Below are 23,736 nucleotides of genomic sequence, written 5' to 3'. Positions count from 1 at the left end.
CAAAAATGGTCACAATGGCTCATGCAATTATTGGAAGATTAAAAACTGCTTTGGTGCTATCTGAGTATGGATCCAGCACAAGAGTTTGTGAAATAATGCTAATCAGTACAGGATCCAAAGCACTAGTTTGTTACAGTAGGTTCTTAAATCATTGGAACACCTAATAGCATATAGCAGCTATAATAATGCATTCATAAATGTAATCCTTGTATGTGCAGCAAAGTGCAAAAAAAAAGTCTATTGGAAAACATAAATACAATAAAGCAAAGAGAATAAGAACATTGGAAATTGGAGCAAGAGTGGGCATTCAGCACCCAAAGCCTATCCTGTCAGACTGTAATATCATAGTTATGTGCCACTGGCTTCAATTCCTCTTTCATGCCTGCACCTCATACACATCAAAAGTCTCTTAAATACTTTCAGTGACTTCGCCTCCGCAATTGAGGTAGAGAATTCCAAACATTTACTACCCTCTGAGAAAAACGTTCCTTCACATCTCAATTTTATAGCTATGGCCTTTAATTTGAGATTCCCCCACTAGTGGAAATGCCATCTTAACATCTACCCTGTCAAATCTATACAGAATCCTGTATGTTTTTATTTTATTCATTCTTTTAAACTAATGGACAAAGGCCTGACCATAGCTTCATGGACTCAGAGATGTACAGCATGGAAACAGACCCTAAGGTCTAACTCGTCCACACTGACCAGATATCCTAAATTAATCTAGCCCTGCCAGCATTTGGCCCATATCTCTCCAAATCCTTCCAATCCAGACATCACTTCTGGCAGCTCGTTCCATATATGCACAACTCTCTGTGAAAAGGTTGTCCCTTAGATCCATTTTAAATTGTACCCCTCTCACCCTAAACCTATGCCCCCCTAGTTTTGGACTCTCCTACCCTGAGGAAAAAAAAGACCTTGGCTATTCATCCTATCAATGCCTCTTGTGATTTTATAAACTTCTATAAGGTCACCCCTTGGCCTCTGATGCTCCAGGGAAAATAGCTCCAGCCTATTCAGCCTGTCCCTATAGCTCAACCCCTCCAACCCTAGCAACATCTTTGTACATCTTTTCTGAAATCTTTCAAGTTTAACAACATCTTTACGGTAGTAGGGAGACCAGAATTGAACACAGTAGCCGTTCTTGATAAGTGATCCCTTCATCCCAAGAATCAGCTGAGTGAATCCCATTTGAACAGCCTCCAATGCCAGCATATCCTTAAATATGGGACCAAAACTGTATACAGCACTCCAGCTATGGCCTCACCAATATCATGTACAGTTGTAACAAGTCTTCCCTACTTCAAACCCTATCAATCGAGACCAAAGTTCCATTTGCCGCCTTAATTATCTGCTGCGTCTGTATGCTAATGTTTTGTGTTTCGTGCACAAGAACCAAAAAACTTCACTTTTTGTGAAGTTGCTCTTCATTTAAACAATAGTCTGCCATTTGATTCTTCCCAAGAAATTACATTGTATTCCATCTCCAAAGTCTTTGCTCATTCCCAACCTATTCCCATGCAGATTCCTTATAGAAACCTGAAGTAGTTATTGGCTTATTGGTACTTCTGTCCTCATCACAACATACTCTCCCACTCTTTTTTTATCATCAGCAAATTTTCAAACATTACACTCTGCACCCTCCTCCAAGGCGTTAATATAGATAGTAAGTAATTGAGACCTTAAGTCTGGTCCTTGTGACACCTAGCTGGTTGCGTCTTTCCAATCTGAAAAAGATGCATTAATCCTGATGCTGTCTCTCCTGTGTGCTAACCGATTTTGATCCATTTTAGTACATTATCACAGTAGCATGATCTGCTAGCTTGTAAAATAACCTTTACTAAATTCCTTCTGGAGATCCAAATACACTAGGACAAACTGACAAGTTCTATCTTCAACTCTGCTTGTTATATCTTCAAAGAACTCCAGCAAATTTGCCAACCATTATTACCCTTTCAAAAGCTATGTTGACTCTAATTGTCTTCAGATTTTTGAAATATCTTGCAATTTCTTCCTTAATAATGAACCATAGTATTTTCCAATAACAGCTGTTGGCCAGCTGGCTTATATTTTCCTGTTTCCTGCTCTCTTATTGAGCAGGGCTGTCACATTCACAGTTTTCCCAATTTATTGGAACCCTGCAGGAATCCAGTGAGTCCATAAATATTTCAAACAGTTCTTTCACTCGCCCTGCAGCCACTTCCTTTAAAATCCTTGGATGCTGGCTGTTGTGTCCTGTCTATCTGTCTGGCTTCAGGCCCATTAGTTACCGATGTGTTCTGCCTTGTGATAGAGCCTGTTACATGACCTTGTAACAAGATTTTTACTCCCATTATTACCCTTCCTTCTGTGATATCTTTGGGATGTTTATAGTGCCCTTCACCATGAAGACAAATGCAAAACATTGGTTTCAAATTATTAGCCATTTCCCTGTTCCTTCTTATCAACTCCCCAGTCCCATCCCAGAAGAGTGCTACACTTAGTTTAGTCTTTCTATAAACTGATAAAAGCTCCTGCTGCTTGTTTTTGTATTTCTTGTCAATTAACTTTCATAATCAATTTTCTCCCTATTACCACTTTTTAGTCATCTGCTGCTGGTTCCTAAAAAAAAATCCTCTGATTACCTTTAATTTCCACCACTTTGTTTGCATTAGATTTTGATTGGATACACTATTTGACCTCCTTTGTTAACAATGAGACTTTCATTGTTTTCATCATGTCCTTTCTGACTAGAATGACTAGAGTACACTTTTGCTGAGGAGATATCTGCTTAAATGTCTGCTGCTGCTCATCTACTGACCTTCCCCCTTATTTTATTTTCCCATTTTCTTCTTCATACCTCTGACACTAAGTGGGAAACAGTCTTTGGGACTGTTTTTGCTACAGAGAACAGATCCATTCCTCTAACTATGCACTATAACATTTCTCTTTATTCCCCCCCCCCCCCCACTTGAATGGCTCTCTGTGCCACAGTACAGTTTGCTTATTCTCCCTGCAGACTGTGGAATTCATGGGACCCAGATCCAAATGAGAATGGTGAGAATAAGTGCATAAGCAGACAAGATCGCATATTCCCAATATTGAATCCATCCATCTATGGTACTGGTATATTTGACAAACAGTAAATGCTAGGCAAAAGGCAGAGGCGTGTGCCAGGCTTGACTGTATTTTCAAAGACTTTGCACAGCTTAATAGGTTGAATCGACATTTCGGGCATGAGCCCTTCTTCAGGAATGAGGAAAGTGTGCCAAGCAGGCTAAGACAAAAGGTAGGGAGGAGGGACTTAGAGGAGGGCCCCTCCCCCAAGTCCCTCCTCCCTACCATTTATCTTAGCTTGCTTGGCACACTTTCCTCATTCCTGAAGAAGGGCTCATGCCCGAAATGTCGATTCTCCTGCTCCTTGGATGCTGCCTGACCTGCTGCGCTTTTCCAGCAACACATTTTCAGCTCTGATCTCCAGTATCTGCAGTCCTCACTTTCTCCTAATAGGCTGAATGGCAGTCTCCTGTGTTATACATTACTATGACAGTGCTTCCCAAACATTTACCCACTGTGACCTCATTTTGAGGCCTGAAAACGGGCGCAACCTTGCAGTGAAAACTGAGAGGAGGGACCTTTTAGAAAGGGAGCATGACTGTTAGAACTTGTTGAGACCTCCATGGTGGCCATTGCTGCCTCAGAGGCCATGAACCCATCTTGGGTCCCAACCCTCAGTCTGGGAAGGCATGATTCTCAGAGGAACAAGGTTGTTTGTTGCAGCTCTGATTTCTTTATGAGAAGACCATAAAAGAAATTCCAGATGCTGAGACCTTGGAAGAAATCAACAAGCAGAGGCCAACATTTAGAATCTGTACTGACTTTTTGATGACACATCCTGCAATACTGTATATTCTATGAATGCAAACCTCTGATTTTAACACATTTTGTAAATTTGTTCTCTTAAATGGATAGCAAGAATTTTTGTATCATCTGGAAATTTCTTAATCAGGCACCCTATAGTTATATCTAAATCATTGATATATACCAAGAGCAGCATGCAAGCTTACATTGAATCCTGCCTACTCTGTCGGGAAACAGCCTTTGGTTATGAAACAGTTGATAATTGCCCTTTAAGAAAACAAAGAACTGAGGATGCTGGAGATTTGGATCAAAACAGAAAGAACTGGAGAAAATCACATCTGGCAGCACCGGTGGAGAGAGAAACAAGAGTTAATGTGGCTCTTCGGAAACTTTGTTTAGTCTTTCTGGCTTGATGTGGCAGCTGGCTATTAATGTAGATCTTTTATTTTAACACCTTAGACTTGCTGATATCAGTCAAACAGCCAGTACAGCATTCAAGAATATGATTGCCACATATAAGGATCATGTATGTTATGCTGTCAGATCTGTTGCTGTGTGGAAACTGATAAGCAAGTCATTCTTCCAGTAAGACATAATAATGTTGGATACAGTGTTTGTTGTATTGGCTTTCTAAGAGACTCGTGTTTCAAAAGTCCTGAAAACATTCAGTGATTTGTCATGATTGCAGTGGAAAATTTTCATATGCCCAGCTTTGCAGAGAATAGGGCACTTCTGAAGTTTGTTGTACATTTGTGCCCTGTGACATTGACAAGTGCTCCTGTCCCTATGGAGTACTCACTTCCTCGTAGCCAACAATGATTATCACACCTGTTCTGCATCTGAAAGAGAGCACAAAGGTATATTCAGAGTCATCTGATTCTACATTGGCGATATTCTCTCATCCTTTTGATATGGCATGCATATATGATGCCCTTCTCTTGGTATTAATCTTAGAAGTTGCTTTTGCTGATGAGAAAAGTGGTTCAGTTTCCCACAAATGTTACACTGTTCACCAGGAGTAGGACACTATATTATATGGGTCAGCATTGCAACAGTGGAAACATTCCTTGCCAAACGCTCAATTCTGAGATTGCTGATGTTGCTGTGCATTTCCTGGCATTTAAGCAATGGACAGTGTTCACAGGAGTTGAATTTGCTGTGTGTTAGTTACTGTTGACTGTCTCAACTTCAGTAACTCTAGACATTGAAAGTGATAGTGATCTTGTTATCTCTGGCCAAGGGGTGCAGGTGCATAGTTCCTTGAAAATGGAGTTGCAGGTAACAGGTTGGTGAAGAAGACATTTGGCAGGCTTGCCTTCATTGGTTAATATATTGAGTATAGGAGTTGGGACGTCATGTTGCAACTGTACAGGACATTGGTGAGGCCAGTTTTAGAATACTGTATTCAATTCTGGTCTTCCTGTTGTAGGAAAAATGTTTTTAAACTTGAAAGGGTTCAGAAAAGATCTACAAGGATGTTGCTGTGATTAGAGGGTTTGGGCTGTGGGGTAATCTGGGCTTTTTTTCCCTGCAGTGTCGGAGGCTGAGGGGTTAATAATCAAGATCTGTTCCCTGGGTGAGGGGCAAGATTTAAAAAGGGCCTGAGGGGCAACTTTTTTATGCAGAGGTTGCTGCGTATATACCAGAGGAGGTTGTGGAGGCCAATGTAGAGTCGGATGTCCATGAATAGGGAGGGTTTCGAGGGATATGGGCCAAATGCTGGCAAATCAGTTTAGAATATCTAGTCTGAGCGGACAAGTTGGACCGAATGATCTGTTTTTTTTCTGTTAACTCTGACTCTATAACAGCTCTGACAGCCTTCTGTCATTGTCAGGTGCTTCTGACTGGAGAGAGAGCCTTCAATTATTTGTGTTTTGTTTTGACTTCCCAAAGTTCAATGTTATCAAAGACGCAGTTCCTTGCTAATTGCCTAAGTTACATGCAATTTCGGCCAGTTGTCTCATTTGATTCATGTTGAGTGTGTCAGTAGACAACTACTTTATGATATTTAATTGGGCATGAAATCTGTTGTTCTTTCTTTTGTTTGTTAATCTTATCGATTTAGATTAGATTAGATTAGATTTGCGACAAAGTTAATCTCATCGATTTAGATTAGATTACTTACAGTGTGGAAACAGGTCCTTCGGCCCAACAAGTCCACACCGACCCGCCGAAGCGCAACCCACCCATACCCCTACATTTTCCCCTTACCTAACACTATGGGCAATTTAGCATGGCCAATTCACCTGACCCACACATCCTTGGACTGTGGGAGGAAACCAGAGCACCCGGAGGAAACCCACGCAGACACGGGGAGAACATGCAAACTCCACACAGTCAGTCGCCTGAGTCGGAATTGAACCCGGGTCTCAGGCGCTGTGAGGCAGCAGTGCTAACCACTGTGCCACCATGTTGTTATGCTCACATCCATAAGTTTGGGTTCAAGACAGACAGATTGAGGAGAAGGCAAGATCAAGAACTGTCTTCAGGATTAGGCTTTTTTATAAACAGTTTATTAGGCTTAAGACTAAATACTACAATACCTGCTAATCAAAGATTTATCAGGCTCTAATTTAACAGCTCCATCATTGCAAGAAAATTCCGTGAATTCTATTGTTAGTCTACTCCATGTGCTTCTCTGTTTTTCTGACTCTGCCCAGAGTTGCTATTTCTCCCCATTGAGGAGCAGCTCTGTGATATCATCATAATATTACTCCAGGGTTCAAAAACCCATTCGCAACATTTATCAGTGCACTTTTTGTGGCAGAGCCTTAGTCATTTTGCTTGATGTAATGGTCCCAAAATAACTTCTAATCCTTTACCTCTGAATTGGAAAAATCCCATTTTTTTCCCTTTTGTAAACTATGATTGCAAAACCATCATGACTTGGAAATGTCTCAACCATCTTTGCAAACGCACATTTTGGTATTATGTTGAACTTTTATAAGGATCTGATTAGGCCACAACTTGTGTATTGCAGTTCAGAGTAGATTTCCCAGAATTAATTCAGCTGTGAGGGGTTTTGGTCCAAGTTTAGGTTGGAGAAATTGGGCTTTCTCTTAGGGGTAAAGGTTGATGAAGGGTTTATGATAACGACAGACTTGGATATAGTAGGTAAGGAACAGCTATACAAAAAACAAGGGGACAATGTTTTAAAGTGGAGATGTGTGAAGAACATATTTATGCACAGAGTGGTAATGAGCTGGAACTAGCTGCCTGTAAGGGTGGTGGAAAATAGATGAAAAATGATTTCAAAAAGAACAGGATGAATGCTTGAGGGAACTAAACTTACAGAACCAATGCGATAGTGTGGGGCAATGAGGCTGCCTAGATTGATTTGCAGAGAGATAGCACAAACTGTAAGGGCCATATTCTAAAATGGCTGTGATGTGCTGTTCCCGGAACGTGGATTGAACTTCATTAAGAAACTGCAGAAAGCTAAGGCCAGAGAGGTCAATGTGAGAACAAGGTTGAAAATTAAAGTAACAGGTGCCTGGTAGCTGGCAGTTATGCTGACACCGAGAGTGTGTCCTCTCGGGTGGTCACCCAACCTGTACTTGACCTGTCCATTATCGAGCAGAGTTTTGTGTAGATTTTTAAGTTGAAAGAAGCGCATCTAACCTTGTGTAATATTACCGTCTTCAGGATTTTGTTTCAGCAGCCATTTTCACAGGGACATTTTTCGTCTTAAAATTTGTCGTGGATGGTTAAGTAAAAGAGAGACTGGAATATACAGTCCTGTAGAATAACGCTTACAATGAGGGTGGCGAGTCCCCCGAACGTAATTGTGAAAGGCTCAAACAGGAAAATACAGGGCAACATGAAGCGTTTCTGGTAGGATTCCAAATAATTCCCCAGCACAAACCGGAATGCGAATATTATGTCTCATCTATAGACAGCAGCGGCTGGGAGCTGAAGTGCTCGGGACCCACCTATTACCTGCTGCAGAACTACTAACACCATTCGCTTTAAAACCAAAAGTGGAACTAGTCACGGCGTTTTCTGGGCGGAGGGTGAGATCCTCAGCACAGCGTCTCCAGTCACCCAGAGCAACAACAGTCACAGAAGTTAGCTGTTCCGATCTTCTTTGGGTAAGTACTGAATGAGGCACCGAAATGCTATATATTGGGTTGTTTTGGTTATTTTCTCTTTGTTTGGCGGAATGTTTGGATGTTATCCCTGAGTTTTATTTTTACTCCCCTTTCACCCATTACACGTTCCCCCCTCATTTACAGTCTTTCTGATATGGCGACAGTGGACACAACATCTGAGGTACAGTTTGTCTTTTATCTTTATAATATCAAATAAGAAGCATATTGCATATCGAGCCGATTATTTCCAAATATGATTTGATGCTCAATAAAAATTAACTTTGTCTAAATAGGTTTTCCTCAAATGTACATCTGAAATTGGTGGCTATTGTGTAATTGAATCCAACATCTTAATATGCACTTAACAAAACATTTGTTATGAGGCACTGCTGGCTAGTTTGGCTTGGACGTTCTCAAGTTAAACTCTGCCAAGAGCCACTAATTCCTCATAAATCAGACTTCTAATGCAGATGGTAATTCTTCCTTTCCCTGCCAGCCACAGCACACCCAAATACAATATGTCATGATACACAAGATAATGTATTCCATGCTATGCCACATCACTATACCGTATCACACCGTGCCGTGCACGAACTCTCAACTAAAGAAGTGGATAGAGAAAGAAAAACAGAAGGGAAAGAGAACCATCCACATCCCCATCAATATTCTGGGGGCTACCATTGACTAGAAACTGAACTAGATCATCCATATAGATATAATGGCTCTAGAAGGAGGTCAAAGATGGCATTCTGTACATATTCTCTGAAATATTCTTCACTTGCCTGGATGAATACTGACTTTTCCAATGGCATACATGCCATGAATGATTGTTTGGATACAGCAAAAAATGAAAATCATATACAGAAGAATTAGAGAAAAGTTGAAATGCATGAAAACATGGCTGCTAAGAGGAGCCATGTGTTCCAGCTGATTGTTTCCCATTTTCCTAATACCCACTCTAATCCTGCAGTTTATACTTATCTAATATTTATTTCATTACAGCTGTCCTGGTTTCTCCCCACCTACAAATGTCTACTCATAAAAAAAGCACCTTTCCTTCTCTCTTGGATGCATATCTTCCACCTCAACACAAGAAACAGGTAAAACCCATCACCTCAATTATGTGATAAACCTTCCAAGTAATGACTATTGGTCTTTTGCAATCCAGCAGCATATTTCCGGCCAGGATGTCAGTATGGAAATATAGTGGAAATAAAGTGATCAGTATTTAAAGCTTTCCTTATAGTACAAGTATTGGGTATTCATTCAGGTAAAGGAAGCCAGATTTGAGTGAGAAGTGAAAAGCTAGAAACACTAGTATTTTACAGATGTATCTCAAAGTATTTTCTTAACAGAAAACTTTGAAGTGCATCAACCTTTATATAGGCAAATTGACTTTTCCCCCTTTATTTTGGTGCTATATACTAACAGTGAGCTCTCTTATTTCGGCACAAACCAGCTAGTCAGTAGATGTCCTGCTGCATTGCCCCAACAGTGTGGTCCTCACATAGTACAATACCAGCAATGTGAGACTTTGGGCATATTTTTCCCCCTCTGAAGATGGAAAAAGCACAGCGGGTCAGTCAGCATCTGAGGAGAAGGAGAGTCAACCTTTCAAGCATAAGCCCTTTATCAGGAATGTGGAGAGGGAAGGGGGCTGAGGGGTAAGTAGGGGTGGGGCTCGGGCTGGGGTAAAGGTACGTGGGAAAGCAATGGATGGATGCAGATAGGAGGTGATTGATAGGTCAGTGGGAAGGATGAGTGGATAGGTGGGCAGGAAGATGGACAGGTCAAGAGGGTTGGATCTAGGAGGAGGTGGGAGATTTGGAAATTGGTGAAGTCAGTGTTCATGCTGCTTGGTTTTTTTTTTAGATTAGACTTACAGTGTGGAAACAGGCCCTTCGGCCCAACAAGTCCACACCGACCCGCCGAAGCGCAACCCACCCATACCCCTACATTTACCCCTTACCTAACACTACGGGCAATTTAGCTTGGCCAATTCACCTAACCCGCACATCTTTGGACTGTGGGAGGAAACCGGAGCACCCGGAGGAAACCCACGCAGACACGGGGAGAACGTGCAAACTCCACACAGTCAGTCGCCTGAGTCGGGAATTGAACCCGGGTCTACAGGCGCTGTGAGGCAGCAGTGCTAACCACTGTGCCACCGTGCCGCCCACGGTGTAGAGTCCTGAGTCGGAAGATGAAGCATTCTTCCTCCAGTCAGCAGGTGGCATTAATTTGGCAGTGGAGGAGGGCCAGGATTTGTATTTCCTTGGGGATGAGTGAGGGGGAGTTGAAGTTGTTGGTCACAGGACGGTAGGGTTGTTTGGTCTGTGTGGATCAAAGGTGTTCCCTGAAACACTCTGCGAGTTGACCTCTGGTCTCCTCAGTGTAGAGGAGACCACATCAAGAGCAACAGATGCAGTAAATGAGGTGGGAGAATGTGCAGAAAAATCATTGCTGGATTTGAAATGTTCCTTTAGGGCCTTGGATGGAGGTTACGGGTAGATGTGAGTGCAGGGTGCAGGAGGCAGTGGACCTGGAGATGGCAACTGAGTCATGAGAAGGGAAAGTAATTGGGTGAGTCAGCCCTGGAGAGAAACTCACTTCCTTTTCTCCCCCTAAGCAAAAGTGCTGGGTGAGATGGTCTAGTGGGCACGAGAATGCCAGAAATTAAGGACTTTAAGTAATCAATTAATGGCCCTTTATGGGCATCAACTCACTATCTCACTGATTATTTGGCTCCCTAGCAGGCAAAAACAATGACTAGTTTCCCCACTTAGAAACCATGGCAAGATTGTGAGGTAGCTCATCCATAGTCCCAATCTTCTAGCAGTCAGATACATGGATGGCAGGCAGGAATGTGTCCTCTGAAAGCTAATCCCTTTCCTGTGTCTGACCCTTCTCACCTCCCTCTCATCTCCATGAGTGTCGACTATGTCTAAAGTCTCTTATGATGGACCTCATCAAATACTTTCTGAAAGTTCACCTAAATAACAGATATAGACTTTTCCTGGTCCCCACTGCATCAGTTACCCCTTTATAGAGTTCAGTCAGATTCATCAGGCATCACCTACTCTTCACAAATTTATTTTGCTTCTGATTAGCTGAATATTTCTCGGTGGTCAGTCACTCTATGCTTAATTAAAGATACTAACTAACCCTGTGCTTTTCAGTGTTGTCAGGAAGATGAGAACTGCAGGCTCCACAAGCTGCATAGCTTTTCCAGCTGGAATGGGAGAGGATACACTTTCCCCCAAGAAAGTCTTGAAATTTCCATCTACCCCTTACCCACATTCCAACCCAATCACTCTCTTTCCCACCCGAACACAATTTTCCTCTTTGTTTTCTGTGTGACATCCAGCCCCTGCCTGGACAGAGTTGAGTTGAATAAGACAATTCACAAGCTCATTGTCCCATTTCATCCTAAACTGGCTTTCTGACCCTGTGCAATCCCCATTACAAGAATCACCTTCTTAATATCACTCTTCTTTGATCTGCCTTGGCTTTTCCGCTGCTGCACTGCTAAAATCCTATTTCTTGCCTTGTTACCTAAAAGAAAATCACTATTCCAATGTCCTCCATCGGCTTGAGCTCATTTTAAACTTTGGACTGCTCGCTGAGCTCGAAGGTTCATTTTCATGGTTGTAGGTTTGCTCGCTGACCTTCCAGCTCAGCAAGCAAATCTACACCCAGAACTTCAACCTGAGCTACAAATCTTCTCAAAACTCGCTATTTTAAACTCTGCTGATAATATCTTAAGCTGCACAAAATGCTATTTACACATTACCCCACTGTTTTCTTGTTACTGGTTCTCAATCTCCAACACTTCAGATTTGACAATCTCATCACCACACTCAAATCCATCTATGTCTGTAACCTTCTCAAGTGCTTAAATCCTCCAACTGACACTTTGTGCATCTAGAGATCCCTTTGCTTCTTGGTGTCTATATCTGCAGTTGTTAAGCCTCCAAGCTCTCTAATTTTCTCACTTCATGGCCCATTTCTGAACTTCCTTTTTTTTCCTTTTAAGGCTGTCCTTAAATCACAGCCCATTCCGAGTTTTCAGTCACTCAGCATTGCTGATGAAGAGATTATGCTCAAACCATCGACTCCTCTGTTCCTTGGATGCTGCCTGACCAGCTGTGCTTTTCCAGAGCCACACTTTTTGACTCTGATCTCCAGCTTCTGCAGTCCCCACTTTCTCCTTATGTTCCTTGTTGATTTGTTGATTTTTGCTTGATTATGCTTCAGTAGTTTGAGAGATTTTTCTATATTAAAGGTTCTATATATAAATACAAGCTTTTCTTTTCTTGGTGCCCCTTTCTTGCCTCTCTCTTGAATGTGCTCATCCATACTAAAGTACAACAGAGCAGAACTTTAGCAGCACAAAATCAAAATACTACCAATGCTGGAAATCTGAAATAAAAGCACTAAATGTTGGAAATGTTCAGTAATTATGCCATCATCTGTGGAGAGAAAGGATGTGAGAATGCAGATAAAAGCAGTGAAAGAAGGAAAAAGAAAGCTATAAATGCAATAGTTTAGAATAATAAAGCAGGATGGAAATTGGATCTTAAAAGGGGCACAAAGGGGCCCAGCGTTTTGGAATTACTATCCAGAAATTCAAGAATGTCTGAAAGACACTAATCTAAAATTAGCACTGAAAATATTTCAAGTGCTATTGTTACCATCTTAAACAGAAATTATTAAATTTACACGTGCCAAAGGGGTCACATCCGTTCATTCTTGCAGGATCTGATAGATTTGCATTTCCCACCATTCTATTTTTATAATACTACTTTAAAGGCTAAAATAAATTAAATTCTTCCATGCATCTTAGTATCTTATGTTTCTATTTAATTTTCAGCATTTGCGGTTTTGATTTTTTTTTCTTATGAGAATGAATCTAATGTTAATGAAGGATTTTTTCTCCCCAGTCCAATTTGCATGTATTTTATGAGACAGATTACCAACTTTTGTTTTAATATCCACACTGTAAACTAAATCTTCCCATGTTTAGATATCGGTGCTGTACAATGTCAGACCTTTGAGGTCCTATTGTTGCTAAGTGTGTGTTGGCCTTTCTAGTACAAGATTTTCATCTCTCAGGTATAATGTTACTGCACTATGTTACAACAGTTATTCTTCAAAAAAACAAAGGAACATTGTTAAGTACTTTGTCATGGAAACTCATGACAACACTTCCTTCTTATTCAGCTCTTGCCTTTGTTTTTAAACTGGTGAAAGCCACTGCACATTGTTCTTTCCTCAATGGAAGTAAAACAGATTAACTCTGTAGAGAGCCTGAAAGGGGAAAACATGAGAGAAACAACCTTCCTAGGGAACTAAACTTAGTTTATCTGCTGTATTTTAAATAGCTCAGAACATCTATATTTGATAATATGTCACACGTTTGTAAAATAGACGCTTGTATACTTCTCAGTTTTATTAAAAGGCCCAACAATGTGCACCCTGAAAATGACAAGGTAATTTCTGCCTGAAGGAGAGAAGCATTATTTGCTGGCCTCCATGGTGTTCAGTGTTGCCAGAGCAACAAGGACGTAAATCTCACCTTACCTCTCGGGCAGTGGAATGAAAGGACAAAACCAGTCCGTCCTTAAGTGAAGAGAGGAATAAGACACATTGATGACTTGATTATCTGAAAACTGATAGACCTTATAGGACACTGATAGGCTGTGTCAAGTCAGGAAGAAGGTCTCTTTTCACCTAATGTGTGCCTGGGGGCTGCAATTAAAGCTTCTTCAGCCACATCTGCACAGAATTTGTAGTCCATAAATTGCAGCAAAATGTTGTTTTAGATAGAATAAACGAATTAGCTCTTGACTGCAGCAATGCAAGAAGGCAGCTTGCCATCATCTTCTGAAGGGCAACTAGGAATGGGCAATAAGTGCTCTCCCAGTTAGTCATCTCCACACGCCACGACTAAATCAAAAAAAGATGTATTAAGGAAGGAGTTTCTGACAGTTTCTAGTTTAAACTGATGTTACAATAGTTAAGCGGCACTTCAGTATGCAAAATCATTAACTGAGCTTAGAGTCATAGAGATGTACAGCACAGAAACAGATCCTTCGGTCCAACTCATCCATGCTGACCAGATATCCTATACTAATCCAAATCATAATCTAGTCCCATTTGCCAGTATTTGGCCCATACCCCTCTCAACCCTTCCAATTCACATACCCATTCAGATGACTTTTTTGTTGAATCCCAGATTGATAAAATACATTTTCGCAATCCCAAAGTTAGATTATTTAAGTAAAAGATGACATGTCATGAGGCAAAAAAGTGCAAAATACTCAATGTGAGAAATAAAACACAAATAGAACAGTTTCACTAGCTAGGCAACATTTGTAGAGAGAACAGATCAGTTAGCGATACAAGTACACATTCCTCTTTGAAACTCTCAACAATGTCCCTCAACATGGGAAAAACTCACTTTCAAGACTTTCTCCCTACCTTTTCTTTAAAGCACAGGATCCTGATTGGATTGGTCTTTTTGATCATCATCTACTCTCTGCTTTGTTAGGAGAGAGTAGAAGAAAAAACATCATGAAATGCACAATGTGTCTGTTTTGAATTTCTAAGTACTCCTGGGGTGGCATGGTGGCTCAGTATTTCGCCTCGCAATGCCGGGGACCAGGATTCAATTCCAGGCTTGGGCGACAGTCTGTGTGGAGTTTCCACATTCTCCCCATGTCTGTTTGGGTTCCCATGATGCTTTGGTTTCCCCCACAGTTCAAAGATGTGCAGGTTAGATGAATTGGCCATGCTACATTGCCCATTGCATCCAGAGTGTGCAGGCTAGGTGGATTAGCCATGGGGAATGCAGGTTTACAGGGATGGTGTGGGTCTGGGTAGGATGTTCTTTGGAAGGTCAGTGTGACTTTAATGGGCCAAATGGCTGTAGGGATTCTATCGTTCTTGTTTGTTATTTTCATGAAGTTGCATTTCTGTGTGGAGGTTTTGTGATGGTATCTTACGTCAAGCCGGTGTTCTTCTCTGACCACTGCCTCCTGCTGGCCAACTGTCACCTACAGGACGGCACGGTGGCACAGTGGTTAGCACTGCTGCCTCACAGCGCCTGTAGACCCGGGTTCAATTCCCGACTCAGGCGACTGACTGTGTGGAGTTTGCACGTTCTCCCCGTGTCTGCGTGGGTTTCCTCCGGGTGCTCCGGTTTCCTCCCACAGTCACAAAGATGTGCGGGTCAGGTGAATTGGCCAAGCTAAATTGCCCGTAGTGTTAGGTAAGGGGTAAATGTAGGGGTATGGGTGGGTTGCGCTTCGGCGGGTCGGTGTGGACTTGTTGGGCCGAAGGGCCTGTTTCCACACTGTAAGTCTAATCTAATCTAGGAACATGGAAGCTGAACACTAAGCTGTTGACCCCGGAAAACATCGAGGAGCTCAAGAGGGATTATGCAGGTTGGAGAACCGTGAAGCCCCTCTTTGAGTCTCCAGCAGACTGGTGGGAAACAGTAAAAGGGAACATCAAGAGGTTCTTCATCCTCAAAGGTTTCAGGAGGCGAGAGAGAGGCGGGGAAAACTGTCCCAGCTCCAGAAAAGTATGCAGAACCTGCTCCTGCTGCAGACGATGGGGGTCGATGTCACGGAGGACCTCAAGGAGGTGAAGGGCCAGCAAGCCTCACTCTTTGCCTCGGAGGCCTCCAAGATAATCTTCCGGTCCAGGGTCCGCTCGGTGGAGCAGGACGAGACGTGCTCACGTTTCTTCTTCCAGAAGGTACACAAAGAGAGCTCTGTGCTCAGCAGCCTGAAGGAAGAAGACGGCTCGGTAACGTCATCTCAGGCTGACGTCATGAGGATCAGTAAATCCTTCTACACCAGTCTGTATGACGCGAAGCCGACCGACAGCGCGGCATCCCAGTCGTTCCTGTCGTCTATCACGGAGGTCTTAGACGACAGAACACGTGAGAGACTGAACTCAATAATTGGAGACCGATCACACTGTTGAATGCAGATTACAAAATCCTGTCAAAGGTAATCGCCAACCAGGTCAGGTCTGCTCTGGGGTTGGTGATTCACCCTGACCAAACCTGTGCGGTACCGGGCAGGAAGATCGCTGAGAGTCTCGCACTCCTCAGGGATACGACCGCCTACGTGCAGGACAGAGGGTTGGACGCCTGCCTGATCAGCCTGGACCAGGAGAAAGCCTTTGACAGGATATCACACAGGTATATGAGAGATGTTCTCTCCAAAATGGGCTTTGGGGAGGGAATCTGCAATTGGATCAGACTGCTCTACACCAACATCGTCAGTGTAGTCTCAATCAATGGGTGGGAATCAGATAGCTTCCCAGTCAGATCTGGAGTCAGGCAGGGCTGCCCTCTCTCTCCTGCCTTGTTTGTGTGCTGCACAGAGCCATTTGCCGAGTCCATCAGGAAGGATGCGAGCCTGAGAGGGGTGACTATTCCTGGCAGCGGGGGTCTGCAGGTTAAGGCCTCCCTGTACATGGATGATGTCGCCGTTTTCTGCTCGGATCCGCTGTCCGTGCGCAGACTCATGTGCATTTGTGACCAGTTCGAACGGGCCTCGGGGGCCAAGGTAAACCGAGGCAAGAGCGAGGCCATGCTCTTTGGGAACTGGGCCGACCAATCCTTGATCACCTTCACCGTCAGGACCGACCACCTGAAGGTGGTGGGTATTTGGTTCGGGGGGGCTGGGGCGTGCGCCAAGTCTTGGGAGGAGCGTTTCAGTAAAGTGAGGCAGAAACTGGGCAGATGGAGGCTACGGTCGCTCTCCAACACGGGAAAAAACCTGGTCATCAGGTGTGAGGCACTGTGATTGTATGTGGCACAGGTCTGGCCATTCCCAGAAACTGCGCTGCTGCAGTCACCCGGGCCATCTTCCAGTTTATATGGAGTTCAAAGATGGATCGGGTCAGAAGGGAGTCACTATACTAAGATCTGGGCAACGGGGGTAAAAATACACCCAATGCCACCCTCACCCTGATGGCCACCTTTGTGTATGGCTGCATCAAGATGTGCGTGGTACGCAAACACCAAGTGTCACTACGTACTGAGGTTCTACCTGTCCCCGGTGTTGCGAAGGATGGGCCTGGCCTCGCTGCCGCGGAACGCTCCGAGTAGTTGGACCGTTCCGTATCACCTGTCCTTCGTGGAGAAATTTTTGAAGAAAAACACCTTTGACCACAAGTCCATCAGGAAGTGGTCAGCACGTAGCATCCTTGAGACCCTTCGGGAAAAGGAGAGGGCGGATCCTGTCGAGTGGTTCCCTGAGCAGACTGTCAAAGCAATTTGGCAGAATGCCTCATCGCCAGAATTTCCAACAAGCACCAAGACATGGCTTGGCTGGTAGTGAGAAGGGCTCTACCTGTGAGATCATTTATGCACGCCCGGACTCTCAGCCGCACCGCACGCTGCCCTCGAAGTGGCTGCGGGGGGGACGAGACTGTCACACACCTCCTTCTGGAATGTGCCTACGCAGAGGAAGTCTGGAGAGGAATGCAGTGGTATTTGTCGAGGTTCGTCCCGAGCAGCGCTGTGACGCGGGACTCCGTGCTCTACGGCCTGTTCCCCGGGACGCACACCGAGACGAACATCAACTGCGCCTGGAGGGTCATCAACTCGGTGAAGGACGTTCTCTGGGTGGTCCGAAACCTGTTGATCTTCCAGCTGAAGGAGTTGACCCCGACTGAGTGTTGCAGACTGGCACATTCCAAGGTCCAGGACTACGTGTTGAGGGACGCGCTGAAGCTTGGGGCAGCTGCTGCCAAGGCGCGGTGGGGAAAGACCACCGTTTAACATCTGCCTGTCTAAAGAAGAACAGGGGGCCCATGCAGTCATTTGGGGTCTGCTGACGCCTCAGCTAATTATATGGGCATATGACTGAAAAATGTACAGACCTGTATAAAAATGATAAATTCTGATCTCTGTATGTAAATGTTTACATATGTATGGCATGACCAACTGTACAGACTATCAAATTATTTTATGAATAAAGTATATTTTTGAAATTAAAAAAATCTTAACGTCTACGTGGTACAAGCAATATGGCATAATGAGATTCACAGAAGTAATGATACTGTCTCTGATTACATGATTCTGAAATCAGTAAAGAGGAGAAACTGATCTAGAATGAGCTTGTGAAGAATGAGATCTTGGCACTACATGGGGGAGCTGTTAAGAACTTATTTTGTGCAGATGTCAGTAAGGGTGTGTTATAGTGTGTAAGGAATTGACGAGCCTTACTTAAAGATAAGAAGCAGCAGCCAGAAGGACAGTGTATGTGCAGCCTCAGATACTCCAGATTGGTATCACAATGTGCAAGTAACAACATTTGGCTAAAATTATAAGATAAAGCCATTGATATATATGCAGCTTTTGCAATCCATATCAGCAAAGGCTGACTAACAACTGCAAGCTGCAGAAGGAAACTGATATTTTGAAAGCCAATAACATGAAAATGTAACTCATCTGAAAGGATGGTGAAATATAGGAAGTTGCAATTATACTTAACATGTCATCACTCCTATTGGACAGGAGGAAACCCGTACACGTGATAGCTTGGAATGTGATGAATGGATAGGATTGTTTTACTACTAAGCTAGGGAGCAGTGGAAGGTTTTACTGTCAGCTTCCTTTACCTCCTCCATCCAGAGAGTGTTCATTTTTTGATGGTTTATTTGCAATTGCCAAAACTTTGAAATTTATAGTGAACATGGGGGTGGCATTAATCTTCATTGAAAATTTTACTTTCTTTTAAAAACTGTGCAATATATGGCATTTTGGCAATAACCTTATTTATTGAATTTTTTTTATCAGCAGCAAATCATCGGTTCTTGAGAAGCGAAATGTTTTGTTTAATCGAAGATCTACTAATAGCAAATTCCATGGAGTAAATTAATTCATTTGGGCCTACGAGCATCTCATGAAGTGGTTTGCAAATATAAAAATTAAAACCCATGCTATCCCAATGCAGTGCCTTTCTTGGTCTGCTCAGTGGATCCTGGGTGCTGTTTGTTCAGAATCTTTATGTAAGATTACCCAGAATTTTGATTGTAAACATATATATATATTGCCCACTCCTCATTCATAATGACAGTCTTTGTTTCGTTAGCAGCTTGTCTGACACAACAGCCTTTTTCATGCTGAGTAGTTCATTCCTGCTATCCATATTTTGGTGCCAGTCACTTTGGCTACTTCTCTCCCCTAAACGAGTTCATGCTGCCCTTACCTTAAGTTAAGCTAGAAATCTTCATCTCCTCCACTCAGTTATCCTGGCCCTCTCCTTCACTCTATTTTCTGCCACAATGGACGTCAATTCTGTCTATCATCAGTTCAGCTCGTACTAGAGATCTTCTGCACCATCCTGCACAGCACTTCCTTCAGCAATGCTGTATCCAAATGTCACTCTCGGGCTGTTACCCGCTGCAGCTCCTGATGATAGGAGGCTCCTACCTATAGTGTTACAGCATCACTCAAGTCACATGGAGCAGAAGCAATAACAGGAGGCTGGCTTCCAGGTCAGAGACTTTGGTGGATATGTGGGGAGCCTGGTTCCCAATCTGGAAAAGTAGATTAGACACTGAATGCCCATCTCCAGCAAAGACAATTGGCATATGTGCTCAGGATATGATTGATCCTAGCAATTGTGTGTATTGGTTAGTACTCTAGTTTCGTTTATTATCTAAATCAGATGCTTTTGTGACTTAATAGCAAGCAGTTTCTGCCATTTCCTACTAAACATTAATGATGTACGTTGTATTTTTATATTTTTGCTTTGTATATTAGGTCACCTTTGGCTTCAGATAGGGGCAGGGTGGTACATCAGTATTCATATGTTGTTACTGGATTTCTGTTTGTGAATGTACTTTATTTGATACTGTACTTTTTAAAATCAATGCTGTATAATTTCAGCTCTTGATAAATATATGATGGAATATTGGAAGTCTATATGCTATGGGGTAATGCGTTCTACTTAGTTCCCTATTCAATTATCCATCAATTAGAGTAATGTTTCTTGAAAGAGCTTTGTTGTATTATTTTCTTGTCTGTGAATCAAAATGATTGTTGTGATGAAGGCACCATTTTCTGCTGTTGTGATGGTTATATTCTGTATTAATCTGTGGGACACCATTTTATATGTGTTGGCAGTGTTCCATTTGTTTGGAAGAAGGTTGATTCTGTGGAGTGCCCAGTAAACACTGTTTAGTGTTGCTGAAGTGTTAAAAGGCAGAGGAATGGCAGAGTCCATTATTTGAAATTGGTCCGAGGAAGAATGTTTTCAACACTTGCAATCATCAACAATGAATGTACCCATTATGTAATGTGTTGTGTAATTTTAAATGCCAAAATGTTGAATTTATAAATGACCAGTTCATACATATATAATCTGACCTCTTTGTTTCTTCATCTCTTCACCTCCCTGTCCTCATTTTCATTCCTCCTCTGTTCCATGGACACTCAATTAGTATTCGGGTTTTATTCCCTATCAATCCTCTTTCACTTGTCAAAGTTTTCATTCTCTCCATGTGAGTCTCACCCATGAATGCTAGCAGGCATTTTAACAGCTATACAGATCATTATAACTGAAGCTGATCTCACCATTACATAACGTCCACATGTGCACCTTCATTAGGATTGAGAGCATCTTATGAGATGAGTTGTAATGTCTCTGTTTGAAATCAGCTAACTCAATATGTATGTGTAATTAGTCATGGGATTGTGCCTTGTTCGGGTATCGACTCATAAAACAATGGAGAGAGTGTTACTTTGTAAATTTAAAACTGCAAACAGCATAGGGAAAACACAAATTTTTGTGTTAAAGGAAATATATAAAAATGTGCATAATTTCAATAAATCTCTTCAAAATGTCCACTTCTCTCTTCTGGAGACACGGACTTACTGAGAAATAAGTCCATGACCAGCTTCAATACCAAGCCAAAACCTTTTGAGCCCACATATTTTCTAGCACAAGTCACTCTAAAGCATTCAGAAGTGAACACCTGAGATTATTTATTGTTCTAATCCTGTAATACTGAGTCAAACTGCAAAGATTCAACTGTTTCCCCACTAACATAAAGCCTGATATTTACTGGGGTAGAATTCCAGGTCAGGGGAAGGATTCTGGAAGTTCATAAGTTTAGTCTTCCCCTGAAGTTTAACTCCAGAGGGTGCATGCAATATTTAAACAGGTTCCCTGTCTGGAAGCTAGCCGACAAGGGAAAAGCAGTGAGGGTCGGGGGATGATCAGTGAGATGACTAGGAAAGCAGCAAGGAAAAGACCACAACACATCTCTAAGTTTGCAGATGACATAAAGCTGGTGAGAGAATGAGGTATGTGGAGGATGCAGGGATGGTTCAATGTGATTTGAGCAAGTGCATGGCTAGTGAAGTACTATGTGGATCCACTTTGTCAGCAAAATCAGAAAATCGATCATTATCTGAGTGGTAATAGATGGGGAAAGGGGGAGGTGCAACAAGATCTGAGTGTCCTTCTATACCAGTTGCTGGAAGAAAGCATGCAAACACAGCGGGCAGTGAAGAACACAAATTGTATGATAGCCTTCATAGCGAGAGGATTTGAGTACAGGAGCAGGGATGTTGTGCTACAATTGTATAGGGCCTTAGTGAGACCATACCTGGACTATTATGTGCAGTTTTACTCTCCTTATCTGCAGAAGGATGTCCTAGCATAAGCATCCTATTATACTTAGAGAACTCCGATCTGCTTACAAATTCACTTCTCAATTTCCTGCTACCTGGTGGAGGATCTATAGTCTACTCCCAATAAGTTGATCATCCTTTTATTTTTCTCAATTCCACCAAAATAACTTCCCTGGATGTAGTCCCAGGAATATCCTCCCCAAGTACAGGTGTAATGTTATCCCTAATCAAAAACATCATTCCCCCTCCCCTCTTGCTACTCCCCTCCCTTTCTATCCTTGCTGTGGCATCAATGCCCTGGAAAGTCAAGCTGCCAGTCCTGTTCCACATTTCTGTAATTACTATGATGTCACAGAGCCATGTTCCCAACTATGCCCTGAGTTCATCTGCTTTACCTATTGGGCCTCTCACATTGAAATAAATGCAGTTTAATTTATCAGTCCTCCCTCATTCTCCGTTTTGTTCCTGCCTGCCTTGACTGTTTTAACTTGCTCCTTTTCCCAACTGCACCAGTGTCAGACTGATCTTTTACTTCACTATGTCCCTGTCTCATTTATCCACTCCTCACTATCCATCACCACCACCCTTGCCTCCACTCCCCACCCCCCAACCTCACTGCTTTAAGTCTTCCCGAGCTGCTTTAGCAAATCTCCCCACTAATATATTAGTTCCCTTCCGATTCCGGTGCAATCCATCCTTCTTGTACAGGTCACTTCTACCTTAGAAGAGATTCCAATAATCCAAAAATGTGAATCCTTCTCCCACACACAGCTCCTCAGCCCTACATTCATCTACCCTATCCTTCTCTTCCTACCCTCACTACCTCGTGACACTGGGAGTAATCCAGACATTATTGCCCTTGAGGGCCAACTTTTAAACTTCCTGTCCAATTTCCTATATTCTCTCCTAAGGACCTTGTCCTTTACTCTTCCTGTGTCCTTAATTCCAATGTGTACAACAAACTCCTGCTGTTCCCTCTCCCCTTTTGAGAATATTCTGATATCTTGTTATCAGCCATAGAAAAGTCTGTCTGTGCCTCTGACTAGAAAATCCCTTATCACAATTGCTTACTTGGAAGCTGACATAGCCCTCGTTACATTAGAGCCAGACTCAGTGCAGACAGAAACTTCGCTGGTGTTGCATTTCCCTGAGAATCCATCACACCTCCTACATTTTTTTCAAAACAGCATACTTGTTTGAGATGGGGTTAGCCACAGGAGACTCCTGCCCGACCTGTCTTCCCCTCCTACCTTCCTGGCGGTAACCCATCTACACAACTGTATCTGAGAATTTTCTCCCTTCCTATAACAGCCATCCACCACAGCCCCAGCTCCTGGAAATTCCTCATTGCCTGTAACTACTGCTCCAACCAGTTCATGCAATCTGATAGGATTCGCAACCAAAGACACTCCCTGTAGACATAATCATCAGTAACATGGAAACTCTCCCTAATCTCCCACATCCGAAAGAAAGAGCACTTCACTCTATCAAATGCCATCTTTGCACCTTAACAATCTACAGAGCCAGCAGTATTACTACTCTTTGATAATGTAGCACCTATGTTTATATTTTTAAACTTTAGTCAAGAGACAGATTTCAGTAAAACACCACTCCAGTCACTATTGTAGATTTACAAAAAAAAAGACAAGAAAGTTACACTTTTAAAAAGCCACTTAGGTGCTCCCCTTCTGTGAGTTCCCCCTCACAGGTTTCCCCAGTGTTAGTTGTGAATTTCACTGTTTGTTTATTTTACTTAGAATGAACTCTGATGTCCAGAGATACTTGATACTACACGGCAGAGGCAGTCAGCTGTACAGATTCACTGCTCGATATCACAGCTGTGCAGGTTTGCTTCCCTACTGGTGTCACGTCCTACATGGCTCCTGCTTGCTCTCTCTCCCTCCTTTTTTTAAAAGTGCTGTTGTTTTGATCTTTTTTTCCTAAGTTCCAAAACAATGCCACAGTTATTACTGTTCCAAAACTTCAAGGAAATAATCTCCAATGCTGAAAACACTTCAAACAGGGGCATCTCTTATAGCCATAATGTTTTCCCATTTTCCATCTTGTTTTACTCAGTTAGGACTACATTCACCGGAGTTTACAAGAACGAGGGGGTTCTCATTGAAACTTATA

At 42.7% G+C, this 23,736-nt stretch overlaps 1 protein-coding gene across 1 annotated transcript in view; it reads left to right on the top strand.

Annotated features, from left to right (window-relative positions):
• Positions 1-7,578: 7,578 nt before the first annotated feature.
• Positions 7,579-23,736, top strand: part of si:ch211-130h14.4 (uncharacterized) — a 158,613-nt gene continuing 142,455 nt past the window's right edge. Inside the window, exons 1-2 of the mRNA XM_060831130.1 lie at positions 7,579-7,934; positions 8,937-9,034. Of these exons, the coding sequence (XP_060687113.1) occupies positions 8,963-9,034 (72 nt within the window). The 5' untranslated portion in view covers positions 7,579-7,934; positions 8,937-8,962. The remainder of the gene's footprint in view (positions 7,935-8,936; positions 9,035-23,736) is intronic.

This window comes from Hemiscyllium ocellatum, chromosome 10 (genome assembly GCF_020745735.1).
Source record: "Hemiscyllium ocellatum isolate sHemOce1 chromosome 10, sHemOce1.pat.X.cur, whole genome shotgun sequence".
NCBI lineage: Eukaryota > Metazoa > Chordata > Chondrichthyes > Orectolobiformes > Hemiscylliidae > Hemiscyllium > Hemiscyllium ocellatum.
Note: the sequence above shows the minus strand (reverse complement) of the source record. Positions and strands in the feature narration are given on the sequence as shown.